The sequence below is a fragment of the Papio anubis genome, chromosome 1 (assembly GCF_008728515.1).
Source record: "Papio anubis isolate 15944 chromosome 1, Panubis1.0, whole genome shotgun sequence".
In the NCBI taxonomy this organism is placed as follows: Eukaryota; Metazoa; Chordata; class Mammalia; order Primates; family Cercopithecidae; genus Papio; species Papio anubis.
This window is the reverse complement of record NC_044976.1, coordinates 124,509,514-124,536,133: the sequence shown is the minus strand read 5'-3', so window position 1 is coordinate 124,536,133 and position 26,620 is coordinate 124,509,514. Positions and strand designations below refer to the sequence as shown.

At 53.0% G+C, this 26,620-nt stretch overlaps 3 protein-coding genes across 16 annotated transcripts; 2 read left to right on the top strand and 1 right to left on the bottom strand.

The window, feature by feature from the left end:
- Positions 1 to 113: 113 nt before the first annotated feature.
- On the bottom strand, positions 114 to 6,665 carry CREB3L4 (cAMP responsive element binding protein 3 like 4). 6 transcript variants are annotated; one of them, XM_031653081.1, is made up of 10 exons: positions 5,428 to 5,848; positions 5,035 to 5,212; positions 4,551 to 4,797; positions 4,274 to 4,395; positions 1,664 to 1,756; positions 1,428 to 1,534; positions 1,243 to 1,311; positions 1,040 to 1,124; positions 769 to 865; positions 114 to 613 (listed from the first exon to the last, which is right to left on the bottom strand). In XM_031653081.1, the coding sequence occupies exons 2-10, from the start codon at positions 5,206 to 5,208 to the stop codon at positions 420 to 422; spliced, it is 1,188 nt and encodes a 395-aa protein (XP_031508941.1). In that variant the 5' UTR covers positions 5,209 to 5,212; positions 5,428 to 5,848; the 3' UTR covers positions 114 to 419. The 6 variants fall into 6 exon arrangements, with proteins under 6 accessions (XP_031508941.1, XP_031508939.1, XP_031508938.1 ...); XM_031653083.1 differs by having other exon boundaries at positions 119 to 613; positions 5,575 to 6,096; XM_031653079.1 differs by lacking the exon at positions 5,428 to 5,848 and adding an exon at positions 5,855 to 6,665 and having other exon boundaries at positions 769 to 1,124.
- Positions 6,666 to 9,603: 2,938 nt separating this feature from the next.
- SLC39A1 (solute carrier family 39 member 1) lies at positions 9,604 to 14,432 on the top strand. 2 transcript variants are annotated; one of them, XM_021938382.2, is made up of 4 exons: positions 9,604 to 9,745; positions 10,493 to 10,711; positions 10,889 to 11,019; positions 12,787 to 14,432. In XM_021938382.2, the coding sequence occupies exons 2-4, from the start codon at positions 10,525 to 10,527 to the stop codon at positions 13,441 to 13,443; spliced, it is 975 nt and encodes a 324-aa protein (XP_021794074.2). In that variant the 5' UTR covers positions 9,604 to 9,745; positions 10,493 to 10,524; the 3' UTR covers positions 13,444 to 14,432. The 2 variants fall into 2 exon arrangements, with proteins under 2 accessions (XP_021794074.2, XP_031508930.1); XM_031653070.1 differs by having other exon boundaries at positions 9,703 to 10,181.
- Positions 14,433 to 14,553: 121 nt separating this feature from the next.
- Positions 14,554 to 26,324, top strand: CRTC2 (CREB regulated transcription coactivator 2). 8 transcript variants are annotated; one of them, XR_004177426.1, is made up of 15 exons: positions 14,879 to 15,183; positions 18,482 to 18,583; positions 18,660 to 18,776; positions 19,338 to 19,399; positions 20,048 to 20,116; positions 20,288 to 20,391; positions 20,814 to 20,843; positions 20,998 to 21,077; positions 21,202 to 21,251; positions 21,385 to 21,629; positions 21,982 to 22,385; positions 24,612 to 24,881; positions 25,096 to 25,162; positions 25,352 to 25,538; positions 25,667 to 26,324. XR_004177426.1 is itself a non-coding variant. In XM_003892696.3 (14 exons), the coding sequence occupies exons 1-14, from the start codon at positions 15,025 to 15,027 to the stop codon at positions 25,885 to 25,887; spliced, it is 2,085 nt and encodes a 694-aa protein (XP_003892745.1). In that variant the 5' UTR covers positions 14,879 to 15,024; the 3' UTR covers positions 25,888 to 26,324. The 8 variants fall into 8 exon arrangements, 7 of the variants coding, with proteins under 7 accessions (XP_009180307.1, XP_003892745.1, XP_009180299.1 ...); XM_003892696.3 differs by lacking the exon at positions 25,096 to 25,162 and having other exon boundaries at positions 21,013 to 21,077; XM_009182035.1 differs by lacking the exon at positions 25,096 to 25,162.
- The last annotated feature ends 296 nt before the right edge of the window (positions 26,325 to 26,620 follow it).

Sequence of the window (26,620 nt, the reverse complement as noted above, 5' to 3'; positions counted from 1 at the left end):
TGGGGGCAGAGAGGGAAAGGAGGTGGCTACTTAAGGCCCTAATCTACCAAGTCTTCCCCACCACTTCTCCCTTGTTTTCCCCCTCTTCTACTACTTATATCAGACTTCTGGGATACAATTTCAGTTAAAACGTTTATTTATCACTCAAAACTTATTTCCCCTCAACCCTATCCCCAAAGAAGAAATAAAATCATAGATACATAACAAAAGTATTTGAGGTACCCTCTCATATATGCAAACAAATGCAGACTGGGCCTCAGGCAGAGAGAGACTAAAGGACATCTCTTGGGGTGTCCTGAAGTGATTTGGATTCCTGAGGGCAGACACCTAAGTAGGAATCCCAGTGGGAAGCAAAGCCGTAAGGAAGCCCAGGATTCCTTCTTGTGATCAGCAAGTGGGCCAGGAAGGTCTGTTCCAGCTCACATCTCATCTGCATGCAGCACGGTCCCGATGCGCCCACTGGGGCTTGGCTTCCCTCCCATCTTCTCAAGCAGTGTCCTTGTTGAGTCATTTGCATCCTTGGCTCCAGGTGGCTCCCTCAGTCTGGACTCTACCACTTGGGTCTCCAGATTTTCTGTTATGTCCTTGTGGGTCAGGATATTTCTGGAAGTCACTGTGAGGTGAAGGAAAGAAGGCAGTAGTAGAGTGCTCCCCTGGGTGGGAGACCCTAGACAGGACAGGACCTCCCTCTTGCTTCTTGACGACCTTGGAGAACACAGTCCCCATCCCTTGCTCAGCCAGGGGTTGCTCCCTGCCCTTGCCTCTCACCTCCGTGAGGCTGGTAATCCTCAGGCCCAGCTTCTGGTCGACCCTGGAATGGACTGAAGCTGGGCAGGATGATGAGAGCCAGGGAAAAAAGAAGAATCTGGGAGGAAGCAAGAGGAACAGAGGAAGGGAGTAGGGGGCAGAGTGAATGGAGGCCAGCTGGGGTTATCGGATGTGGGAAGTAGATCTGGCTGGGTAGTCGGGGTATAAGGATAGAAGTGTGGGGGAAGATGGTGGACGTGGGGGCAGATGGGAGTAGATAGACTAATGGTACCAGAACACAAGTGCTGGTCTGGGCGGCTTTGTTGGAAGTTTGAGCAATTAGCGTCTGCAGCTGGCGGAGCTGAGCTACCAAGGAGCTGGGAAAGGAGGAATGAAGAGTTAGTATCTTCTGGGTACCAGGAGCCAAGAATGGCGCCCCTGTGTGCTGTACCCGCCTTCAAAACACACACACACACACACAATGCTTTCACTCACATATTGTGCCTCTCCAGCTCCTGGACTTTTTTCTGTAATTCTTGGTTCTGTGCAGAACAGGCTGCCACCCTAGAGTGTGGGGAGGTAGGACAAGGCTCAGCAACCTGAGTCCCTTATTTTCCCTGCCGTGGTGAGGAAGGGGCCCAGACATGGCCCACAGGAAGCCAGAAATAACCCAGGCATACCTGCTCTCCAGCCCATCAATGTACTCCTTCTTCCGCCGCCGACTGTCCTGAGCTGACTGCTTGTTACGGATTTTCCTCCTGACCTTCTTGAGGACCCTCTCCTCTGCCTGGAGGCCCAGGATGTGTGAGTCCTGGGTCCTTCACCTGCCCCCAACTCCCCAGTGCTTCTCCTGGGATATTGGCCAGGGTCATGGTGAGGCCCCTGGGTTGGGATACCCTTAGGGGAAGCATGTTACCTTGGTGAGGGGCAGGTGAGAGGGCAGAGAAACCCCTTCCTGCCCCAGCAGACGCTTCTCCTCATCCGTCAGGAACAGGGTTTGACAGGGCAGCTGGGGGTAGGGGCAGGAGAAGATGCAATAGGATTGAGGAGGGGGTCATCCCATTTGCAACACCCAGGCTACTCCCTCTACATGCCTTCTGGAGAGTGCTTCCTATTTGCACTGGGAGACAACTTTAATCTAGAGGTGAGGTGAGGGGCAGAGACCTTAATTCCGACAGGTTCTAGATCAAGCCAAAGGGACTTCCTGAGGCCAAGAAGGGAGAGAGGAGGGTATTGTCATATCCTTCACCCACAGACTTAGGACCTTGGCACTCTGAGCAATCTAGGGAAGGCTTATTCTGGTCCATGTCTCCCCATACCCAAGAGAACCTGAAAGAACTCACTACAGTGAAGTTTACATAATTTCCTTACAGCAAGCACATGATTCACTTTCAGCCATTAACTTCCATTTAGCAGAGTGTGTTATTCAGTTGCATGTCAACCACAGGGAATTCCCTGGGGCAGTGGCCTATTCTCCCCTAGGGTCTGAGCTCCGCTTCCCAGACTAAGGTTCTGTCCCCTCTCATATGAAGCTTCCCAAAGGCAGCCATACGTCTCACAGCAAATCACAAGAGAGGATGTAGGGAGAGTAGATGGTGCTGGTGGTGAACCTGAGCCCATCAACTGAGTAACTTGACTTTCTCACTAGTATTTCTTTTTGAAAGATGTATGTGGCCGGGCACGGTGGCTCACGCCTGTAATCCCAGCACTTTGGGATGCCAAGGTGGGCGGATTACCTGAGGTCAGAAGTTTGAGACCAGCCTGGCCAACATGGTGAAACCCTGCCTCTACTAAAAATACAAAAATTAGGCCAGGCGCGGTGGCTCACGCCTGTAATCCCAGCACTTTGGGAGGCTGAGGCGGGCGGATCACGAGGTCAGAAGATGGAGACCATCCTGGCTAACATGGTGAAACCTGTCTCTACTAAAAATACAAAAAATTAGCCAGGCGTGGTGGTGGACACCTGTAGTCCCAGCTGCTCAGGAGGCTGAGGCAGGAGAATGGCGTGAACCCAGGAGGCAGAGCTTACAGTAAGCCGAGATTGTACCACTGCACTCCAGCCTGGGCGACAGAGCGAGACTCCATCTCAGAAAAAAAAAAAAAAATTAGCTGGGCATGGTGGCACGAGCCTGTAGTCCCAGCTACTCAGGAGGCTGAGGCAGGAGAATCGCTTGAACCTGGGAGGCAGAGGTTGCAGTGAGCTGTGATGGCACCATTGCACTCCAGCCTAGTGACAGAGAGAGACTCTGTTTTTTTAAAAAAAAAAAGATTCTAAGATGCTTAACTTGGCTTTTGGTCCCAGCTTCAACTGCAGATTTGAAGAGAGGCTAGGACCTGGTCCCTGCCTTTTGGGTACAAGGAGTAATTTTCAGAGGAAAGGGAGGAACAGTGATCTGAGCACAGCCTCCTCTTTACCTGGCCTTGGACTCTGCCCAGCCGGCCTTGAGAAAGCATCTAATGTGATACCTCTGCTACACTGTAGCACTAGCCAGTGGGTGCCTCCTGGGCAACTGTTCCAGTGGAAACATTGCTGCTATTGCTTTTCTTCCTTCCTGTACCTATAACCAGTTGGGATTCCCAGGTGGCCTGTCCCATTTCTGTGTCCTGACCCAAGGCCGAGATAATGGCTCTGGCTAAGAATACAATGCACACAAAGTCTGGGCTTTCTCCTGAGCCCTGTCCCCAGATTCCCTCACCCCACCTTAACTGAGTTGTTGCTACCTTACCCACAAGGGTTCTCTCTCTCTTGTCCTTTCCTGCTTTTAAAATTGTTCATGTTGGGCCGGGCACAGTGGCTCACACCTGTAATCCCAGCACTTTGGGAGGCTGAGGCAGGCGGATCACAAAGTCAGGAGTTCAAGACCAGTCTGGCCAATATGGTGAAACCCCGTTTCTACTAAAAATACAAAAATTAGCCAGGTGTGGTGGCGGGCACCTGTAGTCCCAGCTACTTGGGAGGCTGAGGCAGGTGAATCACTTGAACCCAGGAGGCGGAGGTTGCAGTTGGGCTGAGATCGTGCCACTGCACTCCAGCCTGGGTGACAGAGTGAGACTCCATATTGTTCATGTTGGCCGGGCACCGTGGCTCATGCCTGTAATCCCATCACTTTGGGAGGCTGAGGCAGGGAGATCGCTTGAACTCAGGAGATTCAGACGAGCCTGAGCCTGGGCAACATGGCGAAACCTCAAAACCCCATCTCTACCAAAATTAGCCAGACGTGGCACACACCTGTAGTCCCAGCTACTCAGGAGGCTGAGGTGGGAGGATTGCTTGAGCCCAAGACATTGAGGATGCAGTGAGCCATGACTGCACCACTGCACTCCAACCTGGACGACAGAGTAAGACCCTGGCTCAAAAAATAAAAAAATTGTTCAACTGTTCATGTCCTTGGTCTTCAGGCCCAATGCCACAAAAACTGGGGCAAAGGCAGTTCATCATCAGTTTCCATTCCCTCATCCCTTTGCCCTGTCTGTGTCATTACATATGTATCAAGGAGTAGTGGTTCTGGCTGACACCAAGACTCACCAGGGTTGTACAAGGCACTGGGGCTAAGGTGCCTGCTCTGGGCAAGATGTGGGCATGAGCATCAAAGGGCAGCTCACTGACCATGCAGGAATCAGGTACCATAAATGCTGGGCTCCACTGATCTGGAGTAGAAAACAGGTAGCTGGGAGAAAGGATACTTAGGGACCCTGACAGCAGCAGGGCCTGGGTAGTGGCACAGGTTGGGTAAACCCCCTTAACCCCATGGTTAGGGCCAGTCTCGAAGGGCCATTTTCCCCTTCCCACAAAGAACACTGACCTAGCTGGATGGAGATGAGGCCTACAGTTGGCCCAGTTTCCCCCTGCATCCTCTCCAGGGCCCCTGCCTCATAGACAACTTCATAGAGCGTAGGAGAACTGGTTGCCCTGGGGGCAGGGGGACTGTCTGGACGGCAGGGGTCCTCAGAGGTGCCACTGTCATTGCCAGGAGATGCTTCTGAGCGGTACACCTCATTGGGATCAATGAAAAGCTTCAAGAAATCTTCAGGCTCACTCTCTTGAAGGCCCTACAGTAGGAAAAGGTTATATATATGTGCGGGGAAGAATTTTGGAAGTCCTACCTGACATCAGCCTTATGCTTCATTTTCAGTCCATTCATTTCTTGGGCATGGAGATAGTTATTATACAACTTACATCTATTTTCGGGGTGGTCTGTTTTCAGACCTGTCTCCAAGTGGGAGCTGAAGCCTCTTACAACAGAGTTGTGTGTCAACCCCACCCCAACTCCCACTCGTCACACTCACACAGCCATGGTCCCCACCGGACTTCCAGCCTTGCAGTCCCTGTTCCTGTAGCCTAGTCACCGGAACCTCTGGAGGGGGGCAGTGGAGTCCCAGCTCCAGGACGGATCCTGTCGAGAAGATATCCTCTGGGGGCTCCAGCCACGCGTCCAGCAGGTCAGGGATACCGAGATCCATGCTTCTGCAGGAAGGCGTGTGAGACGGAGGGTTGCAGAAAGGGAATGATGGCTGCTTCCTACACCCTACAGTTTCTGGGCTCCTCTGCTCCCTCTTCTGTTATCCCCGCTCCCCCGCCCCCCGCGCTTTCTCACTAGCAAGCCCCCTCACCTGTCCCCTGGATATTTCACCTTCAGCCCTATCCCTCAGGTTCAGACAAACAGGCCCCCCAAGCATTACCTGTTCTGAAGAGTCCAGCCCTGTCAAGCCAGCGTAGCCCGTTGACCGCCCCAAACACACCACCTTTTCTTTCTTCCAGGATCTCGTATCCTGGACCTGCCCAGCCAAACCCCGCCCCCATCCTTACGCTACAAAAGTGGGTGCCACCTTGCCAGGAGCCACGGTAGGGCCGCTGTATCTGGGAGTAGGGGACTAAGAGTCTGAGGGTCCACAAACGGAATTTAAGAAGTAGGTAGCCGCGCCCTTTCTGCTTCAGTTTTCTCTTAGCTATAGTAAATCTTCCCCAGGGTTTGGTGTCTCCTAGCCGAAGAATAGAAAAGGCTGTGACTGGAGCACAGGATATTTGAATGCCTGTTCTCTAGCCCTCGCTTTTTCAACAGGGAGATCACAACAGGGTTGTAAACAAAGGCGGAAAGAGTCAAAAGACCTGCGGATTTACTGGGGCATCCTCTCGCCCACCGCGTGGCGCTCTTCCCAAAGCTGAGTCCTGATTGGAAGCTAAAGACTTAGGTTTCGGAAGGGCAGGACATCGAGCCAATGGGCACTACCCTCTCAAGGCCGCCTCCTCCGTAACTGGTCGGAGACAGCTAGGCTGTTCAGGAGAGTCAAGCCAATGGGGCCGCAGTTCTTTTTTCTTTTTTTTTTTTCTTTATTCTTATTTTTGGAGGCAGGGTCTCGCTTAGTTGCCCAGGCTGGAGTGCGGTGGTGCGATCACGGTTCCATGCAGCCCCCGACCTCCCGGGCTCAGGTGATTCTCCCGCCTCAGCACCTTGAGCAGCTGGGACCACAGGCGCGCGCCACCGCGTCCGGCCGGCGGGACTTACTTGTCAGGCGGGGATTGGGTTCCGCCGGACCAAAGGGAGGGGTAAGCGCCAGAATATGAATCGCCAGGAAGCTGGGGGAAAGCTACGGGAAACCGTGAGCAGCCTGGTTTGTCTTCGCGCGCCACGTGACTCGGAAGCTCCGGTTTCACCCAGGCGGGGAGTCAATAGCCCACTGACCCCAGTGGAACGGTGAGCCTCGCTCGGCAGGCCGCAGGCGCGCAATGGCAGGTTTCCCCGTCCGCAGGCCGAGCAGTGTGGCGTTGATGGAGAACCGCAACTGCGCGCACATGCTCGCTGCACGCTGCTCATTCGCGGAGGGGACACCGGGCAGGAAAACTGCAACAAGTTAAAAAGGCTTTTGAGGCCGGGCGCGGTGGCTCAAGCCTGTAATCCCAGCACTTTGGGAGGCCGAGACGGGTGGATCACGAGGTCAGGAGATCGAGACCATCCTGGCTAACACGGTGAAAGCCCGTCTCTACTAAAAAATACAAAAAATTAGCCGGGCGCAGAGGTGGGCGCCTGTAGTCCCAGCTACTCGGGAGGCTGAGGCAGGAGAATGGCGTGAACCCGGGAGGCGGAGCTTGCAGTGAGCTGAGGTCCGGCCACTGCACTACAGCCCGGGCGACAGAGCGAGACTCCGTCTCCAAAAAAAAAAAAAAAAAAAGGCTTTTGCGTTTGTTTTGTTGTCTTATTGTTTGCATACAGTTACCAGGAACATTATGTCCCACATTTGTATAATTTACAAAACGTTTTCATAAACATTGTTCTCTTCCTTAATCCATAACGGTTCTGAGGCACACACGGCGGGTAATATTTTGCAAATTTTACCTATGAGGAGGCAGATCCATGACTTGAAAGCAGTAATACCAAAACTCAGGGTTGATTGATTTTTTTATTTTTATTTTTACCTTTGGTCTAATGTCTCATGGTCCAGGAATTCACTTCAAATAAAATAATGGAGGTTAACTGATACAGGTATGGTTTTCCAGTAGTATTTCAGAAAAGGGTAGCTGGGTGAGTAAAACAGTAGTTTGGAGTGTGAATCCCAGAACTCAAACTGCTGTTAATTATCCTCATGAAGATTTGAACGAGCTAAGAGTAAAAACAGGAACAGGGTCTAGTCAGGCATTTTCATGTTACTCATATAGTTCTTACAGCAAATAGAGCTGACAAGTTTTTGTTTTTGTTTTTTTCTCTTTTGAGACGGAGTCTGCTCTGTCGCCCAGGCTGGAGTGCAGTGGCAAGATCTCGGTTCACTGCAAGCTCCGCATCCCGGGTTCACGCCATTCTCCTGTCTCAGCCGCCGAGTTGCTGGGACTACAGGCACCTGCCACCACGCCCGGCTAATTTTTTGTATTTTTAGTAGAGACGAGGTTTCACCGTGTTAGCCAGGATGATCCTGATCTCCTGACCTCGTGATCCACCCGCCTCGGCCTCCCAAAGTGCTGCGATTACAGGCGTGAGCCACCGTGCCCAGCCCCAATGTACATATATTTCAAAACATCATGTTGTACACCATAAATATATACAACTATTAGTCATATATGACATATCTGTATGTGTATATATATATGTATATATTTGACAACTATAAAGGTAGAGCTTGGACCAGAGTCCAGGTTTCCTGACCCCTCCAGTCATAATTCCTTGTTAATGTTACCAATTACGAATAATTTTTTTTTTTTTTTTTTTTTTTTTTTTTGAGACGGAGTCTCGCTCTATCGCCCAGGCAGGAGTGCAGTGGTCTACGGTCTCTGCTTACTGCAAGCTCCGCCTCCCGTGTTCAAGCCATTCTCCTGCCTCAGCCTCCCAAGTAGCTGGGACTACAGGCGCCCGCCACCACACCCAGCTAATTTTTTTGTATTTTTTTTTTTTTTTTTTTTTAGTAGAGACGGGGGTTTCACCACGTTAGCCAGGATGGTCTGGATCTCCTGACCTCGCGATCCGCCCGCCTCGGCCTCCCAAAGTGCTGGTATTACAGGCGTGAGCCACCGCGCCCGGCCAATTTTTTGTTTGTTTGTTTGTTTGTTTTGAGACGGGGAGTCTCGCTCTGTCGCCCAGGCTGGAGTGCGGTGGCGAGATCTTGGCTCACTGCAACCTCCGGCTCCCGGGTTCAAGCGATTCTCCTGCTTCAGCCTCAGCCTCCCAAGTAGCTGGGATTACAGGCGTCCGCCACCACGACCGGCTAATTTTTGTATATTTAGTCAGACGGGGTTTCACCATGTTGACCAGGCTGGTCTTGAACTTCTGACCTCAGGTGATCCACCCTCCTCGGCCTTCCAAAATGCTGGGATTACAGGCGTGGACCACCGCGCCCAGCTCCTTAAGAAGTCTTCACATTCTTCTTTTACTTAAGGAATTACTGGGCTTCGTTTCTGGAGCCTTGTGAGAAGCATTACACTGTTCTTTTTTTTCTTTCTTTCTTTCATTTTTTAAAATTAATTTTGCTGTAGGAAGCAAGATCCCATCTCCTTCTTTAGGCAATGAAGCTTTTTTCACCTTTGCATAAAAGAATAGCTTGGCCCCCTTTTTAAATTTTCTTTTGTCTTTACCGTCCCTTGAGGCTAGAAGAGGATTCTCATAGCACAGGGTTGCGAGTCACGAGAATCCAGGTTGAGGAAACGGTGAAAGTCCTGAGCTGAAACAACTACCTTGGGGCATTCAAGGAACAGCAAACAGCAAGCAGACCGGCGAGGGTGGCGGGAGCTGGGCTGGAGATCAGGTGGGCGAGCTGGCCAGATGCCCGCAGGCGCGGTGCGCAGGTAGCCTGGAATGCGCTGGGGGCTCTTCCCTGGGCGTGGCTTCAGCACCCCGCATTCCGGTCCCACCACGTCCCCACCCACCTGGAGAAGGTGGAGGCTGCACTGAGTGTCAGGAGTAGTCGAGAAGAGATGATTTTCAAAACATACCCTCTCTCTTTGCTTTCCCCGCTTTCCAATTCTGCTTTGTCTTTTTCCTTGTTGTGGGTGCTGGCGAGGGAAAGCAGGCAAGGAAATTGGTGACATGAAGGGAATGCCTTCCCTTGGGCGCCAAGAGGCACTGACGGGGTGTCAGAGCCTTCTGAGAGACAGATGAGACTTTGGCCCAAGGCCAGGAACATGTCTTCAGATGTGGGCCGGAAGACTTGACAGTGCGGGGTCTCTCTCTTTTAAAAATATCCATATAATCAAAGCCTTTGTTGACCGGCCCGCTCCGGCCAGTCAGTCCTCCACAGATGCGCCCCAGGGCACCAGCCCCGAGGTCCTTTTCCTAATCTCCGCCCTCGCTCTCGCTCACTCTCCTCTCGTCGCCTGCTCCGCCCGCTCCCGCTCCCGGTCTCTGATTGCTACTAACTCACGTCACTCCCGGTCTGTCCCCGCCCACTCGGCGCTGCCATTGGCAGTCGGGCGTGGGTACGCGGCTTCTGTGGGGGAGGGGGGAGCTATGCGAGGGGGCGGGAATTCCCGACTCTAGGCCGGAAGCGCGCGAAGACCATGTAGTGAGACCCTCGGGAGGTGAGTGTGGGCTCTCTGGGAGCGGGGTCCAGGTCGGGCTGCCCAGGCCTCCCCGGGCCCGGGAGCAGGAGTCCCAGTTCACGCATTCTTCATCTGCTTCCCGCGACGCTGGCGGCCTCGCATCCCGCCTCCTGGAGCCCGGACTTTCAGGCACCGCCCTCAGTGTCGCCTTAGTCCGTCCCGGGACCGCAGACTCTTAGGGCCCCTCTCCTTGGCCATCTGCCTCTAGGTCCCAGCCTGGGGCCTGAAGCGCTTGCTCTCTACGCTGGGAAAAGGGGAACGATGGAGCGATCCAGCACCCAAACTTACCCTGTCCAGGCGACCCACGAAGATACCCATGACATCTCTGCACAGCCCCAGCCTTTTTGGCTTCACCCACTCCGTTCGGGAGTTGGGGACCTGGCCTCTACATTCCTTAGGGGAACTCCAGCTCCAGGTCCTATTTGGAGGCGGCTCCTAGTTTCCTAGTTCGCTGGGGGCGCCAGGTGAAAGGGTGATGAGATACCCATACAGCCTTTCTCAGGCCTAGGTTTCCCCCTTGCAGTCTCCCTGAATAAGTCACTTGGGAAAGAAAGTGTGAGAAGAGAGGAATGTTCCTGGTACAGGAGTAGATGAGTCACCCTGGGTTGGGAAGGTCACAAAGTGGCTGGGGCCAGGGAGCTGCACTCTGCTGACCAAGCTTCTCCATTCCTTGCCCCATCTTCCCTTGCATGATTTTTCCCCACCCACTGTGGTCTGTCTTCCTAGGTCTGAGAGTCACTGGAGCTACCAGCAGCACCATGGGGCCCTGGGAAGAGCCAGAGCTCCTGGTGTGGCGCCCAGAGGCGGTAGCTTCAGAGCCTCCAGTGCCTGTGGGGCTGGAGGTGAAGTTGGGGGCCCTGGTGCTGCTGCTGGTGCTCACCCTCCTCTGCAGCCTGGTGCCCATCTGTGTGCTGCGCCGGCCAGGAGCTAACCATGAAGCCTCAGGTAAACCTCTCCTTTTCCCCACACTCCTATGAATGCTTGGCTTAGGGAGGGCTCTGGGGCTGTGGGGAGTGACCAAAGGAGGAGGGAAAGGTAAGGGTAGCCATTGTTTGGGTTGGGGTGGTGGGCCCTGGAGGGGGTTTGTTTGCTCATTCTCCTCTGTGCTTAACCCCTACCCAGCTTCCCGCCAGAAAGCGCTGAGCCTAGTAAGCTGTTTTGCGGGGGGCGTCTTTTTGGCCACCTGTCTCCTGGACCTGCTGCCTGACTACTTGGCTGCCATAGATGAGGCCCTGGCAGCCTTGCACGTGACGGTGAGCGCTGACCTGGACATGTGACATGCGGGAGGGAAATCACACACCTCTAAGAGTGTTGGTTTGTGGAGATCGATTCATGTGCCACTCCGTGACTTTGTGGAAGGCTTTTGGCATGTGATATGAATAGTGATTTTTGGTTATGGGGCATAATTCTTTCTGTGTTCCCTCCCCCTTCCCCATTCCCTGTGTGACCCCTACATGCCCTTTGAGACAGTAAGACATTTTTTCTCAGGTGTGTGACTTTCTCTGTGGGTTCTCAGTTCTAGCTACCAGCAAGTGCTCCAAGAATCATCTTCACTCTCTCACCACTTTCCTAAAGGGCTGGAGATAGAGGTCTCAGTAGGCCTGAGAAGGATAGGAGGTGATTCCCTGGGTCCTGGTGTTGCTGACCTTTTTAGGCCTTGGCCTAAGGAAGTGGGCTGTGAGGAATGATCAAGTCCACGGCATAGGACTTGGTTTATTGTAGGAAAAACTGAGGCCGTTGGATAGTGGGGCAGGAAAGTCATCCTGGGCTCTTTCCTCTCTTTTTTCCCCTAAAACTGAGGAAGTGGCACTGGATGTAATCCTTTGTGTCTGTGACTGAGTGACCTGTGTCTCCGTGTGACTGCGTATAAGCCTGAATGTCCTGTGATATGTGGCTCTATGTATTTGGGGAGGTGGGCCAATGTGTGACCATTTCATGTATGTCTACATCCATGACTCTCAACTAGGAGTGTGGCTTTGCCCCTCAGGAAACAGTCTAGGGATATTTTTAGTTGTCACAGTGGGGAGGGGGATAGAGGGAACATTGTGCCTGCTGTTGGCATTTGGTAGGTAGAGATCAGAAATGCTATTAATCTACAGTGCACAAGACAGCTCCCATGACAGAATTATCTGGCCCAAAATGTGTTTTTGTTTGTTTGTTTGCTTGTTTGTTTGTTTTGAGAAAGAGTCTTGCTCTGTTGCCCAGGCTGGAGTGCAGTGGCACAATCTTGACTCACTGCAACCTCTGCCTCCGGGGTTCAAGTGATTCTCCTGGCTCAGCCTCCCGAGTAGCTGGGATTACAGGCATCCACCACCACACCCTGCTAATTTTTGTATTTTTTTTTTTTTTTGAGACGGAGTCTCGCTCTGTCTGTCGCCCAGGCTGGAGTGCGGTGGCCGGATCTCAGCTCCCTGCAAGCTCCGCCTCCCGGGTTTATGCCATTCTCCTGCCTCAGCCTCCCGAGTAGCTGGGACTACAGGCGCCCGCCACCTTGCCCGGCTAGTTTTTTTTTTTTTTCGTATTTTTAGTAGAGACGGGATTTCACCTTGTTAGCCAGGATGGTCTTGATCTCCTGACCTCGTGATCCGCCCGTCTCGGCCTCCCAAAGTGCTGGGATTACAGGCTTGAGCCACCGCGCCCGGCCTTAATTTTTGTATTTTTAGTAGAGATGGTGTTTCACCATGTTGGCCAGGCTGGTCTCAAACTCCTGGGCTCAAGTGATGTGCCCGCTTTGGTCTCCCAAAGTGCTGAGATTATAGGCATGAGCCACCGCAGCTGGCCCAAAAATGTTAATAGTTCCAAAGCTGAGAAACTTTGGTCTACATGTAACACTGTGAGTGACACCATAATCTGTGTGTGTGTATCATTCTGTATCAGTGTTACCAATTCACTCTATCTTTGTGTGACCGAGAGTAGCCCTGTATCTGTGTGGGACCCTAAGTCTGTGTAACTGGGCTTCCACCAGATTTTGCATCTCACTCTTCCTTCCCTGAACGTTTTGCTGCCGCTTCTGCCCACAGCTCCAGTTCCCGCTGCAAGAGTTCATCCTGGCCATGGGCTTCTTCCTGGTCCTGGTGATGGAGCAGATCACACTGGCTTACAAGGAGCAGTCAGGGCCGTCACCTCTTGAGGAAACAAGGGCTCTGCTGGGAACAGTGAATGGTGGGCCGCAGCATTGGCATGATGGGCCAGGGATTCCACAGGCGAGTGGAGCCCCAGCAAGCCCCTCAGCCTTGCGTGCCTGTGTACTGGTATTCTCCCTGGCCCTCCACTCTGTGTTTGAGGGACTGGCGGTGGGGCTGCAGCGAGACCGGGCTCGGGCGATGGAGCTGTGCCTGGCTTTGCTGCTCCACAAGGGCATCCTGGCTGTCAGCCTGTCCCTGCGGCTGCTGCAGAGCCACCTTAGGGCACAGGTGGTGGCTGGCTGTGGGATCCTCTTCTCATGCATGACACCTCTAGGCATCGGGCTGGGTGCAGCTCTGGCTGAGTCGGCGGGACCTCTGCACCAGCTGGCCCAGTCTGTGCTAGAGGGCATGGCAGCTGGCACCTTTCTCTATATCACCTTTCTGGAAATCCTGCCCCAGGAGCTGGCCAGTTCTGAACAAAGGATCCTCAAGGTCATCCTGCTCCTAGCAGGCTTTGCCCTACTCACTGGCCTGCTCTTCATCCAAATCTAGGGTGCTTCAAGAGAGGGGCAGGGGAGATTGATGATCAGGTGCCCCTGTTCTCCCTTCCCTCCCCCAGTTGTGGGGAATAGGAAGGAATGGGGAAGGGAAGTACTAAGGACCAAAAAATTCTCTGGGAGCTAAAGATAGAGCCTTTGGGGCTATCTGACTAATGAGAGGGAAGTGGGCAGACGAGAGGCTGGCCCCAGTCCCAAGAAACAAGAGATAGTCAAGTCGCTAGAGACATGATCAGGGGACATTAGGATTGGGGAAGACACTTGACTGCTAGAAGCAGAAGTTGGACACTATACATAAGGACAGGCTCACATGGGAGGCTGGAGGTGGGCACCCAGCTGCTGTGGGACAGCTATGTAGAGGTCATAAACCTAGAGTCAGTGTCCTGTTGGTCCTAGCCCATTTCAGCACCCTGCCACTTGGAGTGGACCCCTCCTACTTTTCTTAGCACCTGCCCTCATATCTATCTCCCTCTTCCCGTCTCCCAGGGGACTAGTGCCAAATGGTCTCCCCCTGCCAATTTTGGTATCTTCTCTGGCCTCTCCAGTCCTGCTTACTCCTCTATTTTTAAAGTGCCAAACAAATCCCCTTCCTCTTTCTCAAAGCACAGTTATGTGGCACTGAGCCCTACCCAGCACCTCAGTGAAGGGGTCCCGCTTGCTCTTTATTTTGGTCCTGGATCCTGGGGTGGGGCAGAAATATTTTCTGGGCTGGGGTAGGAGGAAGGTTGCTGCAGCCACCTACTGCTGCTGTACCCTAGGAATATGGGGACATGGACATGGTGTCCCATGCCCAGATGATAAACACTGAGCTGCCAAAACTTTTTAAAATACACCCGAGGAGCCCAAGGGGGAAGGGCAATGCCTACCCATAGCGTTATTTTTGGGGAGGGAGGGCTGTGCATAGGGCCATATTCTTTAGAATCTATTTTATTAACTGACCTGTTTTGGGACCTGTTACCCAAATAAAAGATGTTTCTAGACATCTGTACAGTATCTGATTCATTTGTTTTGGGAAAGGGGTGGGCATGTGGCCAGCCTGAGAGGGCCTGAGTCCCAGATGTTTACAGCTGTTTTAAGATTCTTGGTCTCACTGTTTTCACTCAGGCCCCGATAGTCCCCTTCCTTGAAGATAACCAAATTTTTCCTCCTTTGTGTCTTGGTACTTCTTTCCCGGTCCCCCTCCTCTCCGCTCCCCTCGCTCTTCCTTTCCTCTCTAATTCCTCTCCCCTTTCCGTTCGTAGTCTCAGGACTAATTTAGAACTACTCTTCCCAGCTTGCCCCTCTCAGGGAGTAGCCGAGAGGGTGGAGCGAAGTCCCCAGTTTCCGGAGTCAGCAGGGCTGCTGGGAAGTGGAGTCCGTTTCCTCCCGGTGCTGCGTGACTGGAGATGTGAAGGAGTCTCGTAAACAAACTACAATTCCCGGCGGCCCCCGCGCTCAACAGGTCAGGGCTAGGCTGGGGCCGGGTTCGCGGTGCTCGCTGAGGCGGCGGTGGCTACGGCTGGAGGAGCCGGGCCAGGGCCGCGGCGAAGGCCGCGGCTGGTACTAGAAGGGTGGCAGGCAGGGACGGGGAAGGAAGATGGCGACGTCGGGGGCGAACGGGCCTGGCTCGGCCACGGCCTCGGCCTCGGCTTCCAATCCGCGCAAATTTAGTGAGAAGATCGCGCTGCAGAAGCAGCGTCAGGCCGAGGAGACGGCGGCCTTCGAGGAGGTGATGATGGACATCGGCTCCACCCGGGTGAGGGGCCGCGCCGGGGAGCCGAGCAGAGCTGAGCAGTTACAGAGCGGAGACCGGAGAGGCGGGGCGGGGGCGGGCGTCGCAGCGAAGGAGGCGGAACGGGGCAGGGGACGCGGGCGCCGCCGTTTGGGAGGCGCAGGTTGAGGGCCGAGGGACAGGAAGAAGGATTTTGCCGGGGGAGACCGAAACACTGGAGAGGTTGGGGGTGTAGAGGCGACTGGGGGCCCGAGTACGTGAGGCGGGAGTGGACGGAGAGAGGAGATGGGCCTGGCGGAGGTAGGAGGTGAGTGGTCCTTGTGCATCCCTGACGGAGTCCCCTCGAGGACGCTACTGAAGCATGCCTGGTATTGGAGTATGGCCTGGGAGGAGGGCTGCTTGCCTGTAACCTGGCTCCTCTGAGTTTGTGATCTCCTCCAAACTGGTCCCTCTGCCCTCTGCGCTTTGGTGCCCCCGGGAAAGGGCCCCTTGCGTGGTTTGAACGAGCGGTGCTGTGTATAGTGGGGCAGGAAGTCCCCTCCTGAGTCCCGTCCTTTTGCTTCCTTTTTCAAATACTTCTTGTGGTTTCCTGACGTGAATGAAGGTGAGGTCCATTGCTTGGTGTTTTGTCCTGGCCTCCTTGGAGGAGAGGTAGGGTTTTGAATCCTAAAACTGGGTAACCGTTCGACCATAAGTTGTGTGGAACTCTATGGTTTGCTGAGCTTTCTAGGGAGATGGCTGCTTTGTGGGTCCGTGTGTAGGGTGCCTTGGAGGGTTTCTATGTGTAGGGAATATTCATTCCTAGAAAGTTCTTGAGAGAACTTTCAGGCCTCTGCCAGGCTGCCTCTGAAGCCCCCCGGCTTTGATTTCTTGCTTTCCAAGGCTGGATGTCAGAGGGACCAAGGGGTGGGAGTCCGCCTAGGTGGTATGCAGTCTTAATTTGGGGACACATTCTTCTAAAAAAACTGCAATAAGGGTATTGCAGTGATTCCTCATGGCAGAGAGCTAGAAGGAATTTAAGGGTTGATGATGGAACGTTACTACAACATCTCTAGCCTTTTTCTGCTGGTCTGACTGTGGTTGCATCTGTGACTGTGACTCTGGTTGTATTTTTGTGTGTATCCCCCTTGACTCTGTTAGTCTTTTTTTTTTTTTCCTCGTCCTTTCCCCTTTGAGTCTCTAGGGAGTATGTGCCCTAGTTTGTGGGAGTCAGAAGTTAGGTGGGGAGGCAAATCTGGGAGGGTGTCTGTGCATGCATGTGCACACTTACATGCATGGGTGTGCATAACCCACTGTAACCACTGTGAGGATTATGATCTAACTGTAGATTGCTCCCCTTTAGGAGCTTTTTCATCATGTTGGGGACAGAGACAGGAAGATGGGAGTCTGATCTTGATAGCGTGAGGCCCTGCCCTCAGGACTGTGATTCTAGCAGAGGCACGGTGGGATCTTAGGGCTTGTATGTGCAAAGAAAGGCTGTGCGAAACTCAACAGCTGGTGCTTCTCTTTATGGTGCCTTGATCTCTTAAAAGGCCCCCTCTACCCACCTTGCTCCTATTGGTTAATTTCTCAGCTACACAGAAAAGTCTAGTGGGCTTACATGGCCAGGGGACCCAAAAGCCTAGAGCTAGGGACAAGAGATCTGGGACTCAGCCTGTTATCTGGCCAGGTGGGAGGGCTCATTTGAGACAGAGATGGTCATGGGAGGCTATACCACTGAGAGACTGGGGTTGCCATATATGTTGATAGTGGTCTTGAAGTGGTCCAGAGGTCAGCACAGTGCCCACTGAACTCACTAGGCTGACCTCCTGGAACAGAATGTCAGTTCTGATGTTGGCTTCTGTACAAGAGTGTGACCCTGGAAGCTCTTAGAACTTGCCCCTCCTCAGCTACCCTCCTCCCCATGGCCTTGCCCTGGGCCTGTTTATTTGGCTGGTGGCAGGGGCTGAGCCTTGGAAATAGATGCTCACCTCTCACAGAGATAGGATATCTGTACACAGGCTAAATCCATGTCAGGCTGTCTGACGTCTATGCCAGACATATCTCCCCAAAGTGAGGATGAGACCAGGAAGATGGCTCTGGCCCATGCTGGAGTGGGCTACTGCTCTTTCCACCCTCTTCCTCCAGGCTTCCCTGCCAATTCAGGAGCCTTAGGATTCAGTGGAAGAATGTCCCTTGGTTTTGGTGCTGTTTTTCCAGCTAGGAGAGTTGTCATTCCTTGGATGTTCTAGTTTGGGAGGTGCAGGCTTTGTGTAGCCTTCCTGAGGCTGGGCAAGTGGCAGAGCCCAGAAGCCTGTCCTCTCCAGAGTGGGAAGGAAAAAGGCTGGCAGTAATGGCTCTGTGACATCCATCTGTAGCCTTCCTCTTAATGACCCAATTAGTCCTGGATGCATCTAGAAAGAAAGCAGAGGTTCCTAATAGGCACTCTCCCTTGTGAGTAGCCCGGGGGCTCCTGGCAGCCCCTCAGGGACTCTGCTTAGAGTGATGCCAAATGAGACAGGTCTTGAGCAGAATATCTGTCTCCGCCTGGCAGGATGATGTCAAACAGTAGTGATATCATTGATGAGGGCAGTCTGCAGATGGGCTCTGGTGGGTTATTTGCACCAAATCTCAGTGGACCTTTCAAACCCCAACACTGGCCTTTTTTCTGGCAGATTATTTCTTTATTTTTATTTACTTTTTTTTTGGAGACAGGATCTCACTCTGTCACCCAGGCAGCTGGAGCAGAGTGACATAAACATGTCTCACTGCAGCCTCTACCTCCCAGGCTCAAGTGATCCTCCTGTAGCAACGGAGTCTTACCGTGTTGCCCAGTCGGCTTTCCAACACCTGGGGTCAAGCGATCCTCCTACCTCTGCCTGCCAAAGTGCTGGGATTACAGGTGTGAGCTACTGTGCCTGGCCTAGATTTTTTTTTTTTTTTGAGACGGAGTCTCGCTCTGTCACCCATACTGGAGTACAGTGGCGCGATCTTGGCTCACTGCAAGCTCTGCCTCCCGGGTTCACGCCATTCTCCTACCTCAGCCTCCCAAGTAGCTGGGACTACAGGTGCCCGCCACCACGCCCAGCTAATTTTTTGTATTTTTAGTATAGACGGGGTTTCACCCTGTTGGCCAGGATGGTCTCGATCTCCTGACCTCGTGATACACCCACCTTGGCCTCCCAAAGTGCTGGGATTACAGGTGTGAGTTACTGTGCCTGGCCTAGATATTTTAAAAGCAGTGACAGCAGCAGCATATCCTGGTGACAGAGATGGCAAGGATGACTGAAGGAAATAGTGCTCAGGACCTTCCTGACATTCCCACTTGTTCCCCATGTCTCAGTTACAGGCCCAAAAACTGCGACTGGCGTACACAAGGAGCTCTCATTATGGTGGGTCTCTGCCCAACGTTAACCAGATTGGCTCTGGCCTGGCTGAGTTCCAGGTGAGTAGACACCAGCCAGGGAGGAGTGGAGGTTCTTTAGGCTGCTTCCTCTGCTGACTTCTGTCCTTTTTGGCAGAGCCCCCTCCACTCACCTTTGGATTCATCTCGAAGCACACGGCACCATGGGCTGGTGGAACGGGTGCAGCGAGATCCTCGAAGAATGGTGTCCCCACTTCGCCGATACCCCCGCCACATATCCTTCACAGGGGACTTGGGAGTGTCTGAAAGGTAGTGGGATGGGGTTCCTCAGGGACTTATAGGAAGCACTTGAAGTGTTGTGCAGTCCCATCCTTCTCCTGGAGCTCTTCTTTACCCAGCTTCCCTGAAAACAACCATAGCTCCTGCATTAGCACCTGCTCCTGTGATAAGGAGTTTTTGCTCCTGAGGCTGTGCCCGCTGTCTCTGGCTGGCTCTGGCTGTCTTCACATCAGCTTGCTGCCAGAGGCAGCCTTCCTTGTCTCTTGCTAAAGGAGACTGCCTCCCTTCTCCTCACATTTCTGAGTTTTCAGTCTCAGAGACATGTGTACCTGTATCCTCGAAGTCCTGCCTGGACATTCTCCTGGATTTTTTCAGCCCCGTTAGACCTGATTCCCTTCTTTTCTTCCATTCTTTGATCCTATCGTTGTCCCTTATAGAAGAGGAGAAAGGTATGTGTTTCTCAAAACAACTTATCTGCTGCCTCTACTGTTCTTTCCTCATCTGGCCTCTATCTCATCTGTCCTCTCTACTTTTTTCCTTAACTGGTGCTGTTCACATTGACAGCTCTCCCTACAGTCCTGCCTACTTATCTCCTCCCCCAGAGTCTAGCTGGCGAAGGTAAGTGTCCAGGGCAGGCGGAAGCTCCTGCCTACTCTCTGACGTGTTTCTGGAGGGAGCTGCCCCTTCTGGGTTGGGGCTGGGATTACTGAGCTAAGGTTTCAACAGTACCTCTTCCTATAACGCCAGGGCTGAGAGAGGTGGAGGCAGTTGGAGTAGGTGGGTCAGAGTCCAGCCTTGGCCATGTTGACACGAGTGGTCAAGCCTCCCAGTCCAGCTAGAGCAGAACCAATGGGAACTGTAGCCAGCTTGGGGTGTGTGTATAAGGGGGAGGGGAGAATGGCAGAGGGGCAGGTGAAAATGGCGACCTTCTGTCAAAGGTGGGTGCAAGATGTAGTGCTCTGGCACTTTTAGATTTCTGAAACTCTCCCCTTGTCCATCTCACCTTCAGTGCTCATACCCAGAAGAGCTGCTGGGCTCCAAGATTCCCATTTAGCTGGTCCTGGCAGAGAGAAGTTTCCAGCTCTCTTAGATTGACTGGGGGAGGGGTCAATCATAAACAGGAGAAGAACCAGAAAGAAAAGGGGATGATCTGGGTGCCTAGCCATCTTCACTTCCATCTTGGCTGCCCCACATTTTCCAACCCCTATACCCACCTTCTTGTCCACTGCCAGCCTTCCTCCTCATGACTTTGTTTTTCTACCCCAGGACGATGGCCTGGGGCAATTTCCCTGCAGAGAAGGGGCAGTTGTTTCGACTACCATCTGCACTTAACAGGTGATGGCCTTTGCCTTCTTTAGGCCACATCTCCTCTTATCTGTAGTTTCTGGGGCCCTGTTCCCTCACCACCCCCCATTTCCAGCCCAGCTAGTGTTTTCCCTTGCTGGGCAGGGCTTAGGGACCAGGAAGACTGTCACTGGTGTCAGCTCATTCCTGCTCCCCCCATAGGACAAGCTCTGACTCTGCCCTTCATACAAGTGTGATGAACCCCAGTCCCCAGGATACCTACCCAGGCCCCACACCTCCCAGCATCCTGCCCAGCCGACGTGGGGGTAAGTGGCCCTGTCCCAGGGTTGGGAGTAACCACGGAGCTATTTATTTATTTATTTATTTATTATTATTTTTTGAGATGGAGTCTCACTCTGTCGCCCAGGCTGGAGTGCAATGGCACGATCTCGGCTCACTGCAACCTCTGCCCTCCGAGTTCAAGTGATTCTCCTGCCTCAGCCTCCTGAGTAGCTGGGGTTACAGGCGTCTGCCACCGCGCCCAGCTAATTTTTTGTGTTTTTAGTAGAGATGGGGTTTCACCATCTTGGCCAGGCTGGTCTTGAACTCGTGACCTCGTGATCCACCCGCCTCGGCCTCCCAAAGTGCTAAGATTACAGGTGTGAGCCACCACGCCTGGCCTCCATGGAGCTATTTAAAGCAGGTAGGCAAGTGGGCACTGCAGCCAACGCCACTGTATCCCTTGCAGGTATTCTGGATGGTGAAATGGACCCCAAAGGTATGTGTTCCTCACTGCTGTGGGTACTGGATGCCAAACAATTTCTGGGCTGGTGTTGGGATTGTGTGCAGGTTCAGGGAGCAGGACTCCTTCCCGCCTGCTTCTGCTTCCTGTCCTGCCTTATGGGCTCTTTCTCCAACTCTCCCATCACCAGTCTTTCTCTTTCAAGTACCTGCTATTGAGGAGAACTTGCTAGATGACAAGCATTTGCTGAAGCCATGGGATGCTAAGAAGGTAGGTGGAGGCCACTGGGTGTCACCCACTAGTCTCTCTGCTATCCCCTTGCCATGGGGCAGGCCTTCCAGGGTTCTCCACTGAGCACTGTCCTCATTTTCCATATTCTTCCTTCTTTCCTCAGCTGTCCTCATCCTCTTCCCGACCTCGGTCCTGTGAAGTCCCTGGAATTAAGTAAGTATTCCCTGAGGTTGGCTGAGAGTTGGGGGAAGGAAGTACAGGGAGATGTAGAAGACTGATCTCTGCTCTTCCCTGACCACCGCACCCCACTCCTATTTACATCTTTCTTTTTCTCTCCTTCCCCTAGCATCTTTCCATCTCCTGACCAGCCTGCCAATGTGCCTGTCCTCCCACCTGCCATGAACACGGGGGGCTCCCTACCTGACCTCACCAACCTGCACTTTCCCCCACCACTGCCCACCCCCCTGGACCCTGAAGAGACAGCCTACCCTAGCCTGAGTGGGGGCAACAGTACCTCCAATTTGACCCACACCATGACTCACCTGGGCATCAGCGGGGGCATGGGCCTGGGCCCAGGCTATGATGCACCAGGTGAGTGGCTGTCCTGGCCATGTGCCCACTGGGTGCTGCCTGACTGGAGGGATGAAGGGGAGGGCGGTTTGAGCACCTGAGATCCTGCTGTGACCGCCCACACCAGCCTGTCACCTCTGCACCCCAGGATTCCCTCACGGCAGTTCTCAGCCAGTGATAACTGGTAGGTGTGGTGTTTTCTAGAAAGAAGAGGAAGGGCAGCCCCCAGATGGGCAGTGCTGTCAGGGATAGAGTAGGGAGGACGTTGTGTTGCTGCTTTCATAGTCTGGTCACTGCTACCCGTTCTGGGTGGAAAGGGGCCCAGTTCCCATCAGTAATGTTGGCATCTCTGGTTTTTTGTCTGTGCCTGCAGGACTTCATTCACCTCTCAGCCACCCATCCCTGCAGTCCTCCCTAAGCAATCCCAACCTCCAGGCTTCCCTGAGCAGTCCTCAGCCCCAGCTCCAGGGCTCCCACAGCCACCCCTCTCTGCCTGCCTCTTCCTTGGCCCGCCATGCACTACCCACCACCTCCCTGGGCCACCCCTCACTCAGTGCTCCGGCTCTCTCCTCCTCCTCTTCCTCCTCCACTTCATCTCCTGTTTTGGGCGCCCCCCCTTACCCTGCTTCTACCCCTGGGGCCTCCCCCCACCACCGCCGTGTGCCCCTCAGCCCCCTGAGTTTGCTCGCGGGCCCAGCCGACGCCAGAAGGTCCCAACAGCAGCTGCCCAAACAGTTTTCGCCAACAATGTCACCCACCTTGTCTTCCATCACTCAGGTATGCGTGGCTGCCTTCCCTGCACGTCTGTCTCCCTTCCCTTTTCTCCTGCCGTGTTGTTTCCTTCCCACCCTCCTTTCCTCAAATACCTACTCTATACTCATCCCCTTCCATTCCTCTGTCCTCCACCTGCCCCATCTTTTATCCATCTTGTCTCCTCTTGCTTCACAGTGCAAACACAAAAGCTGTGGTTAAGCTTTTTTAGTTTCAAATCCTGGCTCTACCTCTTACTAGCAGTCACCTTGGACAAGTTATTTAATTTCTTTTTTTTTTTTTTTTTTTTTTTTTTTTTTTTTTGAGACGGAGTCTTGCTCTGTCGCCCAGGCTGGAGTGCAGTGGCCGGATCTCAGCTCACTGCAAGCTCCGCCTCCCGGGTTCACGCCATTCTCCTGCCTCAGCCTCCTGAGTAGCTGGGACTACAGGCGCCCGCCACCTCGCCCGGCTAGTTTTTTGTATTTTTTAGTAGAGACGGGGTTTCACCGTGTTAGCCAGGATGGTCTCGATCTCCTGACCTCGTGATCCGCCCGTCTCGGCCTCCCAAAGTGCTGGGATTACAGGCTTGAGCCACCGCGCCCGGCCAAGTTATTTAATTTCTATAAGCCTCAGTAGTTTCATTTCTAAAACAAGGATGGTTCATGAGGATCAAATGAAATAACATACATAAAATACTTAGCACCACATATAGCCCAGGTATATGCTTGACAAATAGTAGCTTACCCTTTCCTTTTATTTGCCTCCTTTGTTCCTATCCATTTCGTGTCTGTCTGTTATCTGATGCCTCTATCCTGTCCCATCTCCTCCCCTGTATCCCCTCCTAATTTCATAGAATTTGTAGAATCAGAGAATCTCCTACTGTGGAGCCCAATCCCTTCACTTAATAGATGAGGAAAGTAGGACCTAGAGGGAAAGTGTCTTTTCCAAGTTTACCCAGCAAGTTAGGGAGAGTTGAGACTAGAACTCGAAACTCTTAGTTTAGGGCTTTTTCCACAGAGATGAAATTCTTAGCCCTTGTCTCCCTTCCTATCCTTTTCTTCTTGTTCGCTATCTCTGCTCCTCTTTTCTTTCATCCAAATGTTCTTTTCCCTCTCCTCTGCCCAACTTTTCCTCCTTCATTGCTGTCCCTGGAATGTGTGATCTATGTTCCATCTTTACTCAGGTCCCCGCTTTTGTAGGAAAGACTGAGGCCAGATTAGCAAGGGCTCTGTTCCCAGAGTGTGGAGTGAGCTTGACTTTCCTTCCTTTCTTTCTCCTTTTCCTTCCTTCTTCTCCCACTCCCTCGGACCTCTTCACGGCTATAGAACAGCAGTTCTCAACCTTAGTTCCTTATTTACTAACAATAAATAGTTCAAGTACCAAGGTTTAAGAATGGTTTACTTCTAAGGCTGGGCACAGTGGCTCATGCCTGTAATCCCAGCACTTTGGGAGGCCAAGGTGGGAGGATTATTTGAGCCCAGGAGTTCAAAACTAGCTTGGGCAATATGGTGAGACTCAGTCTCTACAACAAATAAAAAATCAGCCAGGCGCAGTCGTGCACGCTTGTAGTCCTGGCTACTGGGGAGGCTGAGATGGGAGGATCACTTGAGCCAGGAAGGTTGAGGCTTCAGTTCCAACTATGATTGCACCACTGTACTCCAGCCTGGGCAACAGAGTGAGGCCCTGTCTCAAAAAAGGAGAATAGTTTACTTATGGAATAGATTTAAAATTACCCCTGTGTTAGCCTCACTATATCACTTTCATTCTGATATGCACTTTTTTTTTTTTTTTTTTTTGAAACAGTCTCGCTCTGTTGCCCAGGCTGGAGTGCAGTGGTGTGATCTCGGCTCACTGCAACCTCCCACTTCCTGAGTTCAAGCAATTCTCCTGTCTCAGCCTTCTGAATAGCTGGGACTACAGACGCCCGCTACCATACCCAGCTAATTTTTGTATTTTTACTAGAGACGGGGTTTCACCATGTTGGCCAGGCTGGTCTCGAACTCCTGACCTCAGGTGATCCACCCGCCTTGGACCTCCCAAAGTGCTGGGATTACAGACATGAGCCACCACACCCTGCCAACTAATACCCATTTTTGAGTAACTGCACTCAACCCCAGGGATGCCCGTGAGAATGTAGAATGTTGTCACATTTGTTTTGGGAGTGGTTGTAGCCAAAGAAGGTGGGAAGCCCTGACTAAGAGTTCTTGGGGTATACACTGAGCGGTAAGCTTCCCTCTTTTTACTTCTTTTCAGGGCGTCCCCCTGGATACCAGTAAACTGTCGACTGACCAGCGGTTGCCCCCATACCCATACAGCTCCCCAAGTCTGGTTCTGCCTACCCAGCCACACACCCCAAAGTCTCTACAGCAGCCAGGACTGCCCTCTCAGTCTTGTTCAGTGCAGTCCTCAGGTGGGCAGCCCCCAGGCAGGCAGTCTCATTACGGGACACTGTACCCACCTGGGCCCAGTGGGCACGGGCAACAGTCTTACCACCGGCCAATGAGTGACTTCAACCTGGGGAATGTGAGTACTCAGGCTCCTTGCTCAAAAGCAGGGGAGGGGGTGAGGGTGGGTCAATGGGGCCTGAATGGCATGGCTGGTGCACTGTGAATGGGGAGATCTAGGTGGGGTGGGTGGTGGGGAGATCTCGTCTCCCTGGAGGTAACATAGTACTGCCAGCTTGGGGCTCCTCTCTTCCTGTGTTTGACCCTACTCCTGCCCCTCTATTTCTGCTCAGCTTGCTCTTTGATGACTTCTGCCTTGACCCGTTCTCTTCCTGGCATGCACATGCTCTGGCCCAGCAGGTACGGTGCCCATACTTACTTCGGGCCCCGTGCTCGCTTCTGTCGCTCTGCTTGCTGCCACCTCCCTCTGTCATTGCCTCTGTTCCTGGGGTGGATGAAGATTTCTGGGCAAAGGGGTTATGTTAGCAGGGCTAGGCAGGATACCAGTTCTAAATCCTACTTCCTCAAGATTTGTCTGTGTGTCCATAGCTGGAGCAGTTCAGCATGGAGAGCCCATCAACCAGCCTGGTGCTGGATCCCCCTGGCTTTTCTGAAGGGCCTGGATTTTTAGGGGGTGAGGGGCCAATGGGTGGCCCTCAGGATCCCCACACCCTCAACCACCAGAACTTGACCCACTGTTCCCGACATGGCTCAGGGCCTAACATCATCCTCACAGGTGAGTGGGGGTGGCTGGTGATGGGAAATGGAAGGAGGGAATGACACATTCACTAATGAGTAGGAGATTGAGGGGTCTTGGAAAAGTTTATAGGACATGGGGTCCTCACCTGTCTATTCTACCCACAGGGGACTCCTCTCCAGGTTTCTCTAAGGAGATTGCAGCAGCCCTGGCCGGAGTGCCTGGCTTTGAGGTGTCAGCAGCTGGGTTGGAGCTAGGGCTTGGGCTAGAAGATGAGCTACGCATGGAGCCACTGGGCCTGGAAGGGCTAAACATGCTGAGTGACCCCTGTGCCCTGCTGCCCGATCCTGCTGTGGAGGATTCATTCCGCAGTGACCGGCTCCAATGAGGGGACCTCATCACCATCCCTCTTCTTGGCCCCATCCCCCACCACCGTTCCTTTCCTCCCTTCCCCCTGGCAGGTAGAGACTCTGCTCTCTGTCCCCAGATCCTCTTTCTAGCATGAATGAAGGATGCCAAGAATGAGAAAAAGCAAGGGGTTTGTCCAGGTGGCCCCTGAATTCTGCACAAGGGGTGGGCCTGGGGGAACTCAAGGGAGGGCCTAAAGCACTTGTAACTTTGAACCGTCTGTCTGGAGGTCAGAGCCTGTTGGAAAGCAGGGGATAGAGAGGAGCCCTGGAGGCAGGGCTTGTCCGGATGCCTAGGGGTGGGCAGTGCCAGCCCCTTCTCACCACTCTTCCCCTTGCAATGGAGGAGAGAGCCAGAGTGGATACTATTTTTTATTAAATATATTATTATATGTTAATAAAAAAATATCAAACCTTTGGTGTGGTTGGTTATTATTTGGGGCAGGGCTGGGGATCTAGGGAGTTATAGAGCCATGGGTCTTTTTATCTATTAGGCTTTTTGCATCTTAGCACCACTGTGCTTTGTGGAAGGGCCCGACAGCCTCGGAATTTGTACCTAGCATGGACGTAGGCTTCCCCTACATGTAGGGGAGATCACTTCATGTGCCCTCCTGTCTGTCCAGGGTCCTGCTGCAGCATCAGATGGGGGCTTTGACTGGTCAAATTATTCCTCTTCCTCAACCCCAGGCCTGGCAGTGAAGGAGTGAGGAGGTG